The sequence below is a fragment of the Chaetodon auriga genome, chromosome 13, assembly GCF_051107435.1.
Source record: "Chaetodon auriga isolate fChaAug3 chromosome 13, fChaAug3.hap1, whole genome shotgun sequence".
Classification (NCBI taxonomy): Eukaryota; Metazoa; Chordata; class Actinopteri; order Chaetodontiformes; family Chaetodontidae; genus Chaetodon; species Chaetodon auriga.
This window is the reverse complement of record NC_135086.1, coordinates 12,967,006-12,981,171: the sequence shown is the minus strand read 5'-3', so window position 1 is coordinate 12,981,171 and position 14,166 is coordinate 12,967,006. Positions and strand designations below refer to the sequence as shown.

Below are 14,166 nucleotides of genomic sequence, written 5' to 3'. Positions count from 1 at the left end.
AACCCTCAGGGAATATTCTCTAAAGGTTCCCTGAAGGTTAAATTTATTGAAAAAAAAAAAAAAAAGTAAAACTTTCAGAGAACTGTTGGGGAACGTTCCCCAACAGTTCTCTGAAAGTTTTACTTTTTTTTTTTCAGAGAATATTCCCTGAGGGTTACCTGTTTGATGATTTTGATGGTTCCCTGAAAGTTCTCTGAGGGTTATTTCTGTGAAACATTTGGGGGACCTCTAGGAAACGTTCTCTGAGGGTTCCCAGAATGTTATTGTTGACAGAGAGTGAATGAAGACAAGGAACATTTCATATATGTTCATGTATATAGTCACATATTTTATCATATATATTAAGGTGTGAGCTGGTATAAACAGTATTATAGTATATATTATAATAGTATTATCGTTAGTAGTAACCCAGTGCACCATTTTTGTTTGGTGGAATGTTGTTTTCCTCTAATGTGGGGGTCCAGCAAACGTTCCCCTATCCTTCAGGCAAGACCAGGAATTGTTTGCTGGGTTATCAACAACAATTTTCCAGATCATGTCATTAATGGTTCACAAATATACTCATACAGTGTCAGGTTTATTTATATAGCATGTTTAAAAACCAAAGTGCTGTACAAATTACAGTGAACGGCACAACAAAGCAAGTAAAATGACAAATCAGTAGCAAAAAAAAAGGCACAAACAGTAGTAAAAAGGCAAAATAACAGCAATAACTGGCAATGATAAAATACAAGGCCATATCAAAATATGTCATCATCACATAAAGTCAGACCACATAAAAACATATTTACATCTAATCCACTCTAAGCAAGTAATGTAATGTAGTTCAACATAGTATATTGCAGTTTCAGTGCTTATGTGACTGTGCAATAACTGTGACTAACAGTCCGACAGGTGGTTTGCATGTACCCACTCCTCTCTGGACAGGACTTAACCCACTGATATAGAGCGTGACATAACAATGTCACAAAGCTTCACATTTCCTCCATAATCTAAGACAGCTTCCTGTCGTCATCTCCAATCAGCAAATGAACACAGTAAGGAATAACAGCGACCACACCGAGAGGAACAGAAGCACTCTTACAAAAAGATAAACCGTAGAACAGAAGCTCAGTGTGTGTGGGCATTTTGATGAAGTCACACAGCTGTAGAGATGTGAGCGTCGCCGTCACGCACATGAGTTTAAATCTGGTTTTGTAGCCGTTCTTCCCCTTGCAGCTCTGGATGAACATCTGAGAGTTCACTGCCAGGCCCAGACCGAACAAGGCTCCCAGGTTCCGCACCAGACCGGCAAAAGGTGTGGTGTCGAGATGGATCCAGTCCGGGTTAGCGCACCACTTCTTGGCTTTAGTAACTGACCACAAAGGATCGATGTCTGTCGATTTGAGGATCAGATAAAAGCAGATGGCAAAAGAGAAAAGAAAGACATTGATCTGGAGGTACGCTTTCAAGCTTGCATTGTAGACGGAGGGAATGTGATCAAAAGCCTCTGCAACCAGCATACCTACACATGGTAGAAAAAAAACACATGATTAAATATAACGTAAACAACTATGTTACATACAGCATTAGCTCAGAAAATGTGTGACAGCAGGAAGAAACCCACCAGCTAAAAGGCCGAGGATAACCTGATGTGGGAAATGTGTGGCAACAAAAACCCTGGAGACACAGACGCTTATCTGAATGACCCAAAAAGCCATCCACAGACAAGACCTGAGAAGACGAAACCTGTAAGACAGAAACATTTAGACACGAGCACTGATATAATAATTTTCATCATTATACAAAATAACTACCCACCTTTGAAAACTCTGCACAGAAGTGACAGCTGAGGAAGGTCTGGTGAAGTTGAGAGCAGCGGTGATCATCACATACCACACGCATGACGAGCCCATGGCGTGACCGGATGGACTTCCTGCATGAAGAAACATCAGAAAAGTGCTTGACAGTGCCAGAAACTGTTACTTTAAAATGTATAATAATAATTAAAATACACATGCTAACCTGGCCCTGTTTCACACGTGATGTGAAATTGTTCCAAGTGTGGGAACGAATCGTTGTGGTAGAAGTGGGTTTCTTGCACCCACCAGTAAGGCCGCTGCCCAAACAGAATCCTGAAAAACAAGTATTAAAGAATATAAATACACAAAATACTCTCAAGTGTCATATTATTAAGCTCTGACTTGGTTTACCATTTGAAAATAAGATTGAGCCAGTCTCCAATAACAGCCACCCATATCATCTTGGTGCCCACATTATGACTGAGATGGAACCAGAGGGGGAAGTAAACGGAGAAAATATTACGAGGGTCTCCCACAGTTGACATGAAGTTGAGGAAGTCGTGGTATTCCCTGTAGTTGTTCTGGAGGTGCTGTATAACCAGCACCCCACTGCTGTAGACAAAATCCATCTGAGAGTCCCTGTCTGTGTGCCCGAGTGTAACAGCCGCTTCTTCAGCACCAGCCAAAGCACCATGAATCCCTTCCACGCCTAAGATAGCTTTATATCTCAACCTGGCGTCATAAATCATTAAACGGAGCCATGGCAACCACCGCAACCTCCTCAGATGCAGCCCAGAGCTCAGCATTTTAAGAGATGTTACAAAAACTGTTTACACCCTGACTGTGTAGCCATCAGATGTTTTACAGACCATTGCTTTTGCAGTTGTTACATATTAGCCATTGTACACACTGAAAGAGAGAGTGACCCACGTAACCCCCTGGATCCCTTCAGCCTCATTAATATTCTCAATTCTCACTGAACGTAGCAACAAAATGGGCTTCCCATAATACTGTAACTGAAAAACACAGTCCATCTGGCCTCCACAGTCAGGCATATATTAAGTGGATCTATCGTCACCATGTTTTCTTTCTTTTTTAAAACTACAGTCATCTTTTTAAGAACACTTCCATGTACAAAAATGACATTTAATGTTTTGATTTGCAGTATTTTGAACTTGATATTGGGTAGTTCGGGCCCACTTGAACCTCCTCAGAGTCACCACAAGGTGGTATAAAATGACAATAAAGACATTAAAGTTCAAGGTGCTCTTGGCTGTGTTTCAGTGTTTAACAAGCATTAACATCATAAAATAGTAGGCAAGTTTTCCATTCAACTAATGGAATATAAGACACAGTCCCTCTGACTATAAAAAGCTTGTGTTCCTCATTTGTAAGCGAAAGAAAAATAAATGCCAGGATATTCTTGAGCTCTCTGGACACATCTGGAGAAGATCTTGATATTACACTAAGGGAATGTTTGCAACAGCTCAGAGAATTAGACCTGAGTGATAGAATGGACGATGAGCAGGATCACCTTCGGTAGACACTGGAAAGGGTTTGCGCTGAGAAGATGTTACAATCCAGCAGGTGGCGTTAGAGCCGACCTATATGGATGACAACCGCTGTAAAACGCAATAGAAGGATTAGGAAGAAGAAGAAGAAGAAGAAGACGACGACGAAGAAGACGATATTTCCGGTATTCAGATCCCGCCCCCTGGACACAGACCCGCGTATTTTTGAAAATAACGACTAATTCAGCGGCAAGACGTCAATCAAAAAGGGCAGATTCAACGGCCGCAGATTAAAACGTGAGTATTGCTTCGAAAATTAAACGAACCAGTTAGACAACTTGTGAACAAGTCAGTCGGTTTAATTTTTTGTGTAAATGACTCGAGTTTGGTGCAAGCTACGGCTAACTAAGCGCTAACGCTTACCATCGAACGTCAGCGTTACCATACTAATGTTAGCGTTAGCATGCTAATGTTATCGTTTGGATTTATACGATTACGTTTGCTCCAAAATGTTTAGGCATTAACGGTTACTGAGTAATGTTCTTCATATGCAGCCACATGTGTGGCCTTGGTCCCCTATACCATACGTTAACGAAAATTCAAGTAACTAGGCCACTTCCAAGTTTGTTTTAATTGATGATAATTTACTCAGACCTACCTTACTGTTTTCCGTGACTAATAACCACAATGGTTAGCTATCGTAGCTTGGTGTGGAGCTGAGACTGCTGATGGCTGAAACACTGGACCCTTTGTGCAACGTATTTGTTTCTCAACTTCAGCCTCAGCTTTATTATCATCCCGAAGGAAATGCAGCTTTGCAGCCAGACATTTAACACATAAAGAATTCACCAGTTTATTAAAAAAGTGCTGTAACCGTTACAGTTGATAATGTTGCTCTTTTAAGAGCTCATGATGAACATCGCCCTGTATGTTGTTTTTAATCTCAGATTGTCTGACATCCGAACATCATGACATCCATTACTGATCCAAGCCTGAGTGACAGCTTCACCACTGCAATGGAGGAGATCCAAAACAAACAGCGTAAAGCATGTGAGGAGCTAATGGACGCGACCAAAGAGGCGTGCCAGTCCCACAGACAGTATGTGAAGTCTGCACTAGGTATGTATGAGACATTGTTTAATAGTTACTAGCGTCCCCCATTAGTTGTTACCTTGGCAATTACTGCTTTTCCTGCTGTCCATATCAACATAAAATACATATAGTCAACAATGTTTATAGTATACAATACATTTGCAGCATTAACATTGTATTTCACAACAAAACCTCCACCAAAACCATACATATAAACACCACGATCTAAAACAAGAACAGTGTCAGTGCATCTGAGCATCCATACTGCAGGAAACCTCTTTTACTTATTTACTTTCTGGCTTCCCTTCAAGAACCTCTTCAGTTGCTTCTTAAACCCTTTTGTTGTGATTTCTTGCAATATAACGAATGGCGAACTGATTGAGCTGTGGATTTTCAGAGCCATAACTATTCAAAGCCCCAACAGTTTATGAGGCTCTTACAACTGTGAAAACCTTTTGTCATGACTTGGCCCATAGATATCAGCTAGGCTGTGGAGCAGAGTTAGGTAAAAACCGCTTATATAAACACGGCACTCTTGCAGTTAGTTTTTAAGCCACAAGAGGCTGTGCTTCACTTTTTTTAAACTCAAACTGGTATAATTCACAGTAACACAGAGGAGTGCAGACAACCCTACTAATTACTGTGAAGCATGGCAGCCAGAGGTGTAGTTGTTTTTATGAAAAAGAAATAACACACCACTGTCAATGCAGACATGGTATTATACTTCTTTGTCTTAACAATACTGTTTCTATGTAAATGTAGGTTTTAAAGTTTTAATATGAGTGGTGTCTTGGTTTCCAGTTTAATGTATAAACAAGTGACCATAGGGTTGTGGGGCTCTGCTTTTCATGTATTTTAACACTAAGTATGAGTGTATATCTGGGGTGAGAACCAATGTTATTCCTATACAGTTATTTTGGTAACATGAGAGCTTATGCTGTGTTTTCCTTTTGCTGCAGATACATGTTTAAAGAAATGCAAGGACGATGAGATGGTGTTCGAGACGATACAGACATTCAGAAGAGGTGAGTTTATGCATTCAAAGCACTGCGTCTGTGTGCCACATAGCTCAGTTGTGGCGGTGTGTTTGTATGTTTACAATATTGATGAAGTTATTGGTGCTGGCCCTGCGCCTTCTGTATTTTTGTTCCAGCACTAAAACTGTTTTCATGTGCTGAATAATATTTTTTTCTAATGTGAAAGCATACAAGGACTGATGCAATGCTTTTCCTTCAGACTTAGAACAAAGAAATACATCACTGAAAGAGAAACACAGTGCCATTTCAGCAGTGATGTCTGAGATTCAGCAGAAAGAATTGCAGAAAACCGACATCATCCAGAAGATTGAGAAACTTAATGAAGAACAAGCCAAGAGAAAAGAGTGTAAGTTTTATTTGAAAATTAAAGGTATGGTTTAGATCACAGAACTTAATTTGTTACTGTAGCATATGGTCGTTTTAGTATATGACTCCTGTTCTTGTTTTTTTTCCCCACCCCCTCTCTCTTTTCAGTAATTGAGTCTCAAAATAAAGCAAACAAAGACAGGCTGAGGAATCTCCAGAAAGCCAGACTCGTCTTTCAGGAATATTTGGGCATGGAGATACGAACAATCCACGGCAAAACACAGTTGGTTAAAGGTGTGCCACACGCTAACATTTACATTTCTGTATTTGGTATTCTTCTGGAGTCCTTTTCCCTTTATCCATCACTGTTTTTATGCATTGATAGGAATGAATATGATGATTTTAGGAGTTACAGTTGTGCACAGCTCAGAGGGTCTTTTGTCTGGGTGTTTGAAGCTTGTGGCCTCTAATGGGAACGGTGTTTTTATCCTGATAGTACCCCCCTTTTTTGTTGCTTGTAATGCCTCCCTCGCAAAACTCAATCACAGGTGTAGAAATAATACGTAGTTTAAATGTTTAAATGGAGTTGTACATCAGGTCAGTAGTGGGAATACATCAGCAAAAGGATACCAAGCATAGGAGAACTGGTTATGCCAGACAGGCGAGGAAAAGGGAGAAAACAGTGTGTTACAAACACAGCCACGTCTTTGTGAAAAACACAACAGTATATGTAGCTTGTCTCATGTAAAGTCCTGACTCTCTTTAGTTGAAGTAAATGTGACTTGAGAATTTACAGAATGTGTCTGTTGTCTTTGTAAAGGTGAAAAGCTGCAGTTTGTTTTCCGGAATATCAACCCTTCAGATCAGGACAGCCCTTACATCGTCACAATGGGGATCAATGAAGACAGAACATACCAGAGTAAGTTTCACGCATATCCTGTATATAAGAGGACTGTACTGTAATAGTAAAAGTTTGCGCAGTTTAATGAATTTATGACGATCCATCTCAGTGGTATCGATTTATCGCCATCATAAATCGATACCACTGAGATAACACAGGCAATATTCTACATTGTTCTTACTGTCTCAAATGCCAGAGGAAGACCAAAACAAACAATGAACTGATCATACTCCCAAGTCTAGCCTCTCATATAGCTTATTTCTCTGTGCTGCGGAGCTCCACTGATGTCCAAAAACTTCTAAACGTGCCATACTGTTGCCTTGGCTGACACTCCCTTTCCCCTGAACTTGACAGCTGTAGTGTATTTTGAGTCAGTCTTTTCTACCTTTCTCTACTACGTTTTCTCTAATACTGCAGTATTTACTCCTGCTCCTTTACTCTCATGTTTGAACAACATTTGCTTAAATCTACAGTGCTCTGCTTATTAGGGAAATTATGTTGCCTCATGTAAAAGCAGTATATTTATGACCGGTTTTTCAACATTGATCTTTTCAGTAGGAACTAATGGGTATGGGGTGAGTGCCACAGACAGGGTAGCGAGGTCAAAAAGAACTGAGACCCAGGCTAATGCACTGCTGGGTTTGGTCTTTTCATGGGATTTCTTGACAATAATTAAAATATTGATGATCACTGGCCTTATCATGCAACAACCTCTGTAAATGGCTTCTATAATATAGGTTTTCAATTTCTACAGTTGTGTCGAGTGACCCTGTGATCGAGTGTTTGCCAGTCTTGGAAAGGCGGCTTCAGGAGACCAATAACTTAGCAGCATTCCTGGCAAACGTCAGGAAGGAGTTTATCTCTAAGGCACGACGCTGAGATCGGGAGGAACCACACAGTGAAGAGAAGTTCTGACTATAATGTGGACTGATGTCAGCAAGGAGGAGCAGCAGCTTTCAGTCTGTACCCACAGTGCAGGTTTGTAAACAAACAACTGACTTGTCAAGACGAATAGAAGTGGATTTGAAATACACTTCTGTGGGCAATAAATTAGAAGCTATATTTGAAAAATCTGGACTTTCAGCTACGCTAATACGAGTTTTAATTGTATACACAAGTGTTCTTTCTCTTAATTCTGAGCATGGTCTGTTAGTTTACTGCATACTTGGCACTTGCACGTTTGGCCTTGAGAGAACAGGCGTTCTGGTGGAAATGGTGACAGGGCCTCATTGAATTTTGTGTCCCTCCTAAATCCTGACAAATTCTCCAGTTTACTGTAGATGTTGCTCCTCAGAAATAAATATCAAATAACAATTGACAGATATGTAAACAGATTTAATTTATTTTCCCTTGACATTACTCAGTTTGCGACGGTGGGGATAAGTACAGAGTTCTGTCTTCCTGTACTCCATTTTTAGTAATCAAAGTTTCTGATATTAATCGATCAAATATGTGTTTATTAAATACTCACTACAGGAAAGTTCATCTGTACACAATGTGATATACATAATGAAAGAAAACAATAATTTGGGTGTAAAAGAAATCACATACAGTATGAATCCCAACAGCATTACAAAGTAACTCTAAAAAGATGATGTATTATTCAATTGAAAGCTTTTGTTACCATTAACTATTTAAAGCAATTTATATCTCCAGTCAGTACAAACACATAATCTGTATGTTCAGTTGGTATAAGGGTTTTCAGGGTGGGTTTTGTGTCAGGCATCAGATGATTCAGCTTTGCTAAACACAGGCACCTCCTCAACATATGTTGATGGGAAATGGCCTGTCTTCCCATTAAGTTTGCCAAACCACCAACCATTCTCTTCCTTTGTGTAAATGTCTAGAAGATCTCCTGTGAAACAAAAATCCAGTCATTAGATGAGTACTGCATCTCCACTGTTTCAAATCATCTGCGGTTGGGTTGCCACTTGCCTTCTTTCAGAGTCAGCTCGTCCTCCTGTTCAGAGGTGAAGTTGTACAGTGCTCTGCATTGTCCTATACTGTCCCACTGTGGTCTTCCTTGACCTGTTGGGCATTAACATTTTTCATTGCTTTTAATGCAGATGTGATGAACAGAAATAAATGTATTCATGCATTACCTTGCTCTTTGTCATCATCGTTGTGAGGCAGGGCTCCATTAACAGTGCTGCCACACTCTCTGGCTGCAAGTTCATGTGTTGTAGCCGTGGGAGTGACTTGGTCAGTGGCGCCGGGTACAGCCTCCGCAGACTGTTGGGTCACAAACTGAACGGGCCCTTTGTAAATGATGGAAGCTCTCAGTGACTGCCGGGATCTGAGTGGGGTCCTCCTGAGTTTGACTGGACGAGTCAGCTGAACGACGCTGTGCTCGCAGTCCTAAGACAGAAAAATGGAATGCATTATGTTTTGTCTACATTATTGTAATATCTGAGACCCCATGCACCCTTCATTCAGAAATCATAACAAAATAACTACAAAATGTATAAACTAAAAGGCTGTTTCACAATGAGCAGATCCCATCACGCGGTCCGTTTTGAAACTCTCCATTAACCACTAGGCTCCCACTAACCCAGAGCACACCTCATGTCCTGTCACATGTACCCTTACCTTATCTTTCCATTTCACAATGCTGTTGCTAAATCGGTGAAAGGACTTGGGTGTCCCGTCTAATTCAGACAGCGACACAGACAGTTTGTAGTGAGTGGCCTCAAGGAGATCCAGTTTTAGACTGCACTGCAGACAACAAGATGACATTAGCGAACACTCCAGCAAATCTAATTTATGATCAGTGTAAAGTAAACACCCAGCTGTACACACCGCTGTCCATCTGCTCAATTTCCATTCACTGTTTACCTCATCGAGCTGCTGTTCGGTTTCCTCCAGGTTCTTTTGGTTTGAAAAAGATGGATTTTCAGAGTATGTTCTCATCAGCTTCTCAACTCCTGCAACGAGAATATTGAAGGTGACGTAGGAAGAAAATGAATGACATTATTTAATACTGTCTATCACGAATCACTGAATTATACCAAAAGACACATTTTCCTCCTCCATAAGAATGTATTGTGTAATTTGAACTCATTATTTTGTGGATAATATGCCGAACTCGCCTTCACGGTCTTTCTTTGTTTTTGCAATGCTGTCCTCCAGACGCTGGAGTTTGAGTTTGATGGCTTCTTTTCTTCGGTCTTTGCACATCAGTGATTTGCTGTCCTCCTCCTGAGGCATTCGGAGTAAAGATAACATGGATTTATCGAATCACTCCAGTAACTTTAACGATCTTGGTTAAAATCTACTATAAAAGCTACAAGGTCTGTGGATTTGAACACATTCATATTTAAAATTCCCAGAAATGTTACAAACCCTCTGTTGTCATTATTGCTCTGCACATTCATATGCAGTATATTACTGTAAATCAGGCAAATCCCATTGAGATTCCTATCATATTCTGAAGAGAGAGAGAGTACAGCCTGACAGCTACATCATTACAATTTATTACACAACAAAAAACAGTAAACACCAGAGCACATTAAAAAAAACAGCTTTCATGTCAGGCACTGTCACAAAATGAGAAATATCTGCAGCTTGTACACTCCCATTACCCCCCACCCACCCACCCCGCAGAGATGACTGGGTATGTCTGAATGGGTGAGTCACTGAACGAGCCTATGGCCTGCGGACAAGCTTCTCTTCAGAGTCTCAGAGAGAGAAAAGAAAAATTCAGACTTACAAAATAATCAGCCATCAGAAACTCAGCTCTGTTATCTTCAGCTGTGATGCTGTTTTCCTCCACCAGGGTTTGTATGTCTTTTTCCATGTCCACCCGCTGGACTGCCTGTTCTATCTGTCTTTGGCCCTGTAAGTGGCAGACGTTTAGGTAAGGTATAACATCCATCAAAGGATTTAGTGGATACTTCTGAGCAGGATGCAGGTCAGGATGGCTTACATGTGTGAGGGTCTGCCCAAAGCTGGACATGTGGAGGCTGTATCTATTCAAAGTGCTGCAAAGAAGTTCAATTCGCTGTTTCTCCAGCTCCTGTAGGATCTAGAACAAGCAGAAATTAGTGCTGTGATGCTTTCTATACAGCAGATTCAGTCCCTGTCCAATCTCCTGTCCTTGACGCTGGAGAATGTAATACCCTAATAGGCACGTCTCAGAGGATACAGCATGAAAGAAGGTGCAGAACACGCTGAGCGGCCTGCAGTAATTTGGTGCTTCAAACAAAGTGTTTTGGTGGTCGACAGACATTGTGTGTATAGAGCATTTCCTGCAACCAAAAGCTCTTATCACAAATGAGGTGTCCTTGAGCAAGACACTGAACGCGACTCAGTTCACTCACAAAAAGCCTCTCTGGATAAGAGGAACAGCTATGGGAAGTAAGAAAGCATTTTCCTCACACCTGATAGCAGTATTTCAGCGTGTTTTCCAACTTGAGTCTCATCTGGTGACCCTCCATGTTGATTTTAAAGTACTCCTCATCTACCCGTGTCTGCGTCTCTGCCGACTTTGTCAGCCTGTTCAACATCTGTAGTCAAGAACAGGAAGAAAACCAATCTTTAGTGGACATATTGGCAACTTTTCCAGCTAGTATTCACAGTACCAGTCAAAAGTTTGTCCACACCTTCTCATCCAACGGTTTTTCTTTTCATTGTCTTAAGTAAAGAGACATGATGTTCCATTATTACTTTAAGACATGAAGGTCAGACATTTCAAGAGCTTTGAATGTTTCTTCAAGTGCAGTCGCAAAAACCATCAAACACTCTGATGAAACTGGCTCTCATAAGAAGCGCCACAGGAAAGGAAGAACAATAGTTACGTCTGCCGCAGAGGAGAAGTTCATTACAGCTAGCAGCCTCAGAAATCGGCAATCGACAGCACCTCAGATTAGAGCCCTCAAAATGCTTTACAGAGTTCAAGTAGCAGACACATCTCTCAGCAACTACTCAGAGGGCTGTGTGAATCAGGCCTTAATGGTTGATTTGCTGCAGAGAAACCACGACTGAGGGAGACCAGCAAGAAGAAGAGAATTGATTTGGCCATGAAACACAAGGAAACAACATTAGAACAGTGGAAATCTGTACTTTGGTCTGATGAAACCAAATTTGACCGCCTTGTCTTTGTGAGACACAGAGAAGATTGAATGGGTCCTGTCTGCATGTGTGCTTCCCAACCTGAAGCGAGGAGGAGGAGGAGGAGGAGGAGGAGGTGTGATGAAGTGGGGCTTCTTTGTTGGTGATGTATTCAAAAGTCAAGGCACACTGAACCAGCATGGCTACATACAACATGTCTCCCATCTGCTCTGTGCTTCGAGGGACCATCTTTTGTCTTTCAACAGGACTCAGAATACCTGAGAGGGTGTGTCCAAACTTTTGATTGGTACTGTGTGTAGTAATGAAACATAGTTTTGTAGACATATACTTTACCTTTTGTTTTTCTTTTTCTGTGCAAATGTGCTTGTTGTTCTCAACAAAGTTGAATAAACCCTCATGCTCTCTTGTTAGTCCAACCAGTTTCTTCTTTGTCTGTTTCAGAAGAGCAAACACAAGAAACCACATAAACATACCGATATAACCAAATCTACTCTACTCTGGAGGTCAACTCTGAATGACTGCATTCAGCACTTTATAATGACGTGTTTGAGTGAAGGAGGGTGGATCTCTTTAAAGCAACAGATTTTAGATTTGCGCTGGTGTGATGCAAAAGAAGGACTCAGTGTCAAGACTTAGTGCTCATTAAATCTGTAAGTTGTTATTCCATTTATTCAATTATTGCACATTTTAAATACTTCAGGTAAGGCCAAATGGGGATTATATTATAGCATGTTTTCTGAGTTGTTTTTCTAAAATAACATTAGTAAAGCTTTCTACAGATCCCTTGTCTATAACGGTTACACAATGTGTTAGAACGCTTTTATTATACACTATAAAAGTTGCTCTAAACCTTATGATGTATAGTGTTTCGTAGCAACAGCCTTAAGTTTTTTTAGACTACGTCATAAATTCTAATGACAGTCGATCATACTTAAGTTGCTTGTTTTGCACGAAGGGTTGTAAAATCATATGAACGTTATGGCGCCTTAATCAGCAACAAGTGTGATTATAGCTCGTCATAATACCTTAACGAGAAACCTGAATCCTTGAATTGGTTAAATATTGTGATCTTAACACATCAAATGCATACAAGCTTATATCAACTCAATAATGCATTGTGCAGTATGATACATTATACTGTGTACACTATAAGAGCTTCACTAGAAACACAATAGCTGACAGTCACACAGACTATTATGATTTATGGATCAGCTTGATAATAACTGTCTACAGCAGCTGTTACAGCTGATTCATATGTCTCATTCATACTATTTACCTTGAGTTGCTCGCTCCAATTAACAGTAACAAGTTTTCCAGTTCTTTCAGTGGCAGTGTCAAGCTATCAAAGTACAGAAAAGGTGAGAGACATGTTATGACTGGAAGTTAGAACAGGCACACACTGATACAAGGATGGAGAATCTCTTTCATACAGGCCTCTTCCTCTTGTTATGCTCGTCTAAGACTTGTCTTATTTCCAGAATTGCCTCTTGCTGAAATGCGTTTCCTAATGATCTGAAATGTGGACAACATGGCATATTTATGTCCAGATCTCCCTTAACATTTGTTCAATCTGTGGACAGGCACAGTTATGAAGTGAACGCAGGTTGAAAACTACCTGTGGGCGTCTGCTCTTGAGTACATCTCATCTGACACATGACACCAGGCACTGTAGGTGGAACTGCGTGGGGAGCCAGCATGAAAAGGTTAGAGCTGTGGGCTAATTAGCCTGACACCTGCCTATGTTTTGATCACATCTAAGCTTACTATGTGCATGCTATTTCCCATGATACCATTATTTCTGTGCACCAGTTAGTCCCCAGGAAGAGGTCATGTTAAACACAAAACAGACAAAAGACTGGGCCAAATTAGAAATGCCAGCACTCTGACTTACTTGCTAGACATTTCTTTGGAGGCCCTGATGAGTTTGCCAGCAAGTTTTTGTAATCCTTTAGCATAAGTAAGCTCCAGCTCAGCCCTAAAACAGGAAAAGGTCGCACCAAGAGACAATAACTGAGTCAAACAGTAACTCCCATTGCCGTTAAAGTTTAGTCTGAGGGCCATAACTGTATTGAACCTACCTTTGCTGAAAAACTGTCATTAGTTCTTTGCAGAAGGACTCCCCAGCTTTTGAAAGTCGTTTCGCATTTTGATAGAGTTTGTTATACTGAAAGACAGAATACGACTCCATGAAATCTTTGCCTCGGAGCAAAAATGACCTGAGCTCAAACCGAAACAAGGGTACTGTGATTTCTGTGAGGTCAGTCTGTAAACGTAATATTAAAATCTCATTTCCGCTCCCATGCGTTTTGAAAGTAAACACTGAACTGGATTTTTGAATAGAAATACTCACAGAGCAGGTGCTGACAGGATCCTTCATCGTAAGACGGTGGCTGTATGTTGACTTTGGACCTGGAACTTTGACCACCCGCCTCCCAAAGTCACTCATGCGGAAATCACCTGAGTTCTTG

General features: G+C 40.7%; 3 protein-coding genes across 3 annotated transcripts; 1 reads left to right on the top strand and 2 right to left on the bottom strand.

Moving 5' to 3' along the window:
- Positions 1-992: 992 nt before the first annotated feature.
- Positions 993-2,413, bottom strand: LOC143330505 (glucose-6-phosphatase 2-like). The gene is made up of 5 exons (XM_076747147.1): positions 2,193-2,413; positions 2,005-2,114; positions 1,786-1,915; positions 1,607-1,728; positions 993-1,504 (listed from the first exon to the last, which is right to left on the bottom strand). The coding sequence occupies exons 1-5, from the start codon at positions 2,408-2,410 to the stop codon at positions 993-995; spliced, it is 1,092 nt and encodes a 363-aa protein (XP_076603262.1). The 5' UTR covers positions 2,411-2,413.
- Positions 2,414-3,467: 1,054 nt separating this feature from the next.
- Positions 3,468-8,837, top strand: spc25 (SPC25 component of NDC80 kinetochore complex). The gene is made up of 7 exons (XM_076746180.1): positions 3,468-3,589; positions 4,240-4,411; positions 5,344-5,409; positions 5,621-5,767; positions 5,896-6,021; positions 6,548-6,646; positions 7,383-8,837. The coding sequence occupies exons 2-7, from the start codon at positions 4,261-4,263 to the stop codon at positions 7,505-7,507; spliced, it is 714 nt and encodes a 237-aa protein (XP_076602295.1). The 5' UTR covers positions 3,468-3,589; positions 4,240-4,260; the 3' UTR covers positions 7,508-8,837.
- On the bottom strand, positions 8,347-14,096 carry nostrin (nitric oxide synthase trafficking). Its single transcript, XM_076746181.1, has 16 exons — positions 14,049-14,096; positions 13,777-13,862; positions 13,590-13,673; positions 13,314-13,376; positions 13,129-13,210; positions 12,975-13,037; positions 12,032-12,130; positions 11,008-11,133; positions 10,554-10,652; positions 10,338-10,463; positions 9,718-9,826; positions 9,464-9,552; positions 9,218-9,343; positions 8,731-8,986; positions 8,564-8,656; positions 8,347-8,483 (listed from the first exon to the last, which is right to left on the bottom strand). The coding sequence occupies exons 1-16, from the start codon at positions 14,073-14,075 to the stop codon at positions 8,347-8,349; spliced, it is 1,665 nt and encodes a 554-aa protein (XP_076602296.1). The 5' UTR covers positions 14,076-14,096.
- Between the last annotated feature and the right edge of the window lie 70 nt (positions 14,097-14,166).

What these genes read in the sequence shown, in the direction of transcription:
- LOC143330505 (XM_076747147.1), bottom strand. Translation starts at nt 2,410, where the DNA reads ATGGATTTTGTCTACAGCAGTGGGGTGCTGGTTATACAGCACCTCCAG. An exon ending in CACGTGTGAAACAGGGCCAG is followed by an intron (nt 1,916 to 2,004) that starts GTTAGCATGTGT and finishes TTCTTCATGCAG; the next exon opens with GAAGTCCATCCGGTCACGCC. An exon ending in CAAAGGTGGGTAGTTATTTT is followed by an intron (nt 1,729 to 1,785) that starts GTATAATGATGA and finishes TCTGTCTTACAG; the next exon opens with GTTTCGTCTTCTCAGGTCTT.
- spc25 (XM_076746180.1), top strand. Translation starts at nt 4,261, where the DNA reads ATGACATCCATTACTGATCCAAGCCTGAGTGACAGCTTCACCACTGCA. An exon ending in GTATGTGAAGTCTGCACTAG is followed by an intron (nt 4,412 to 5,343) that starts GTATGTATGAGA and finishes CTTTTGCTGCAG; the next exon opens with ATACATGTTTAAAGAAATGC. An exon ending in TGAAGACAGAACATACCAGA is followed by an intron (nt 6,647 to 7,382) that starts GTAAGTTTCACG and finishes CAATTTCTACAG; the next exon opens with TTGTGTCGAGTGACCCTGTG.
- nostrin (XM_076746181.1), bottom strand. Translation starts at nt 14,075, where the DNA reads ATGAAGGATCCTGTCAGCACCTGCTCT. An exon ending in ATGACAGTTTTTCAGCAAAG is followed by an intron (nt 13,674 to 13,776) that starts GTAGGTTCAATA and finishes TTCCTGTTTTAG; the next exon opens with GGCTGAGCTGGAGCTTACTT. An exon ending in ATTGGAGCGAGCAACTCAAG is followed by an intron (nt 12,131 to 12,974) that starts GTAAATAGTATG and finishes CTTCTGAAACAG; the next exon opens with ACAAAGAAGAAACTGGTTGG.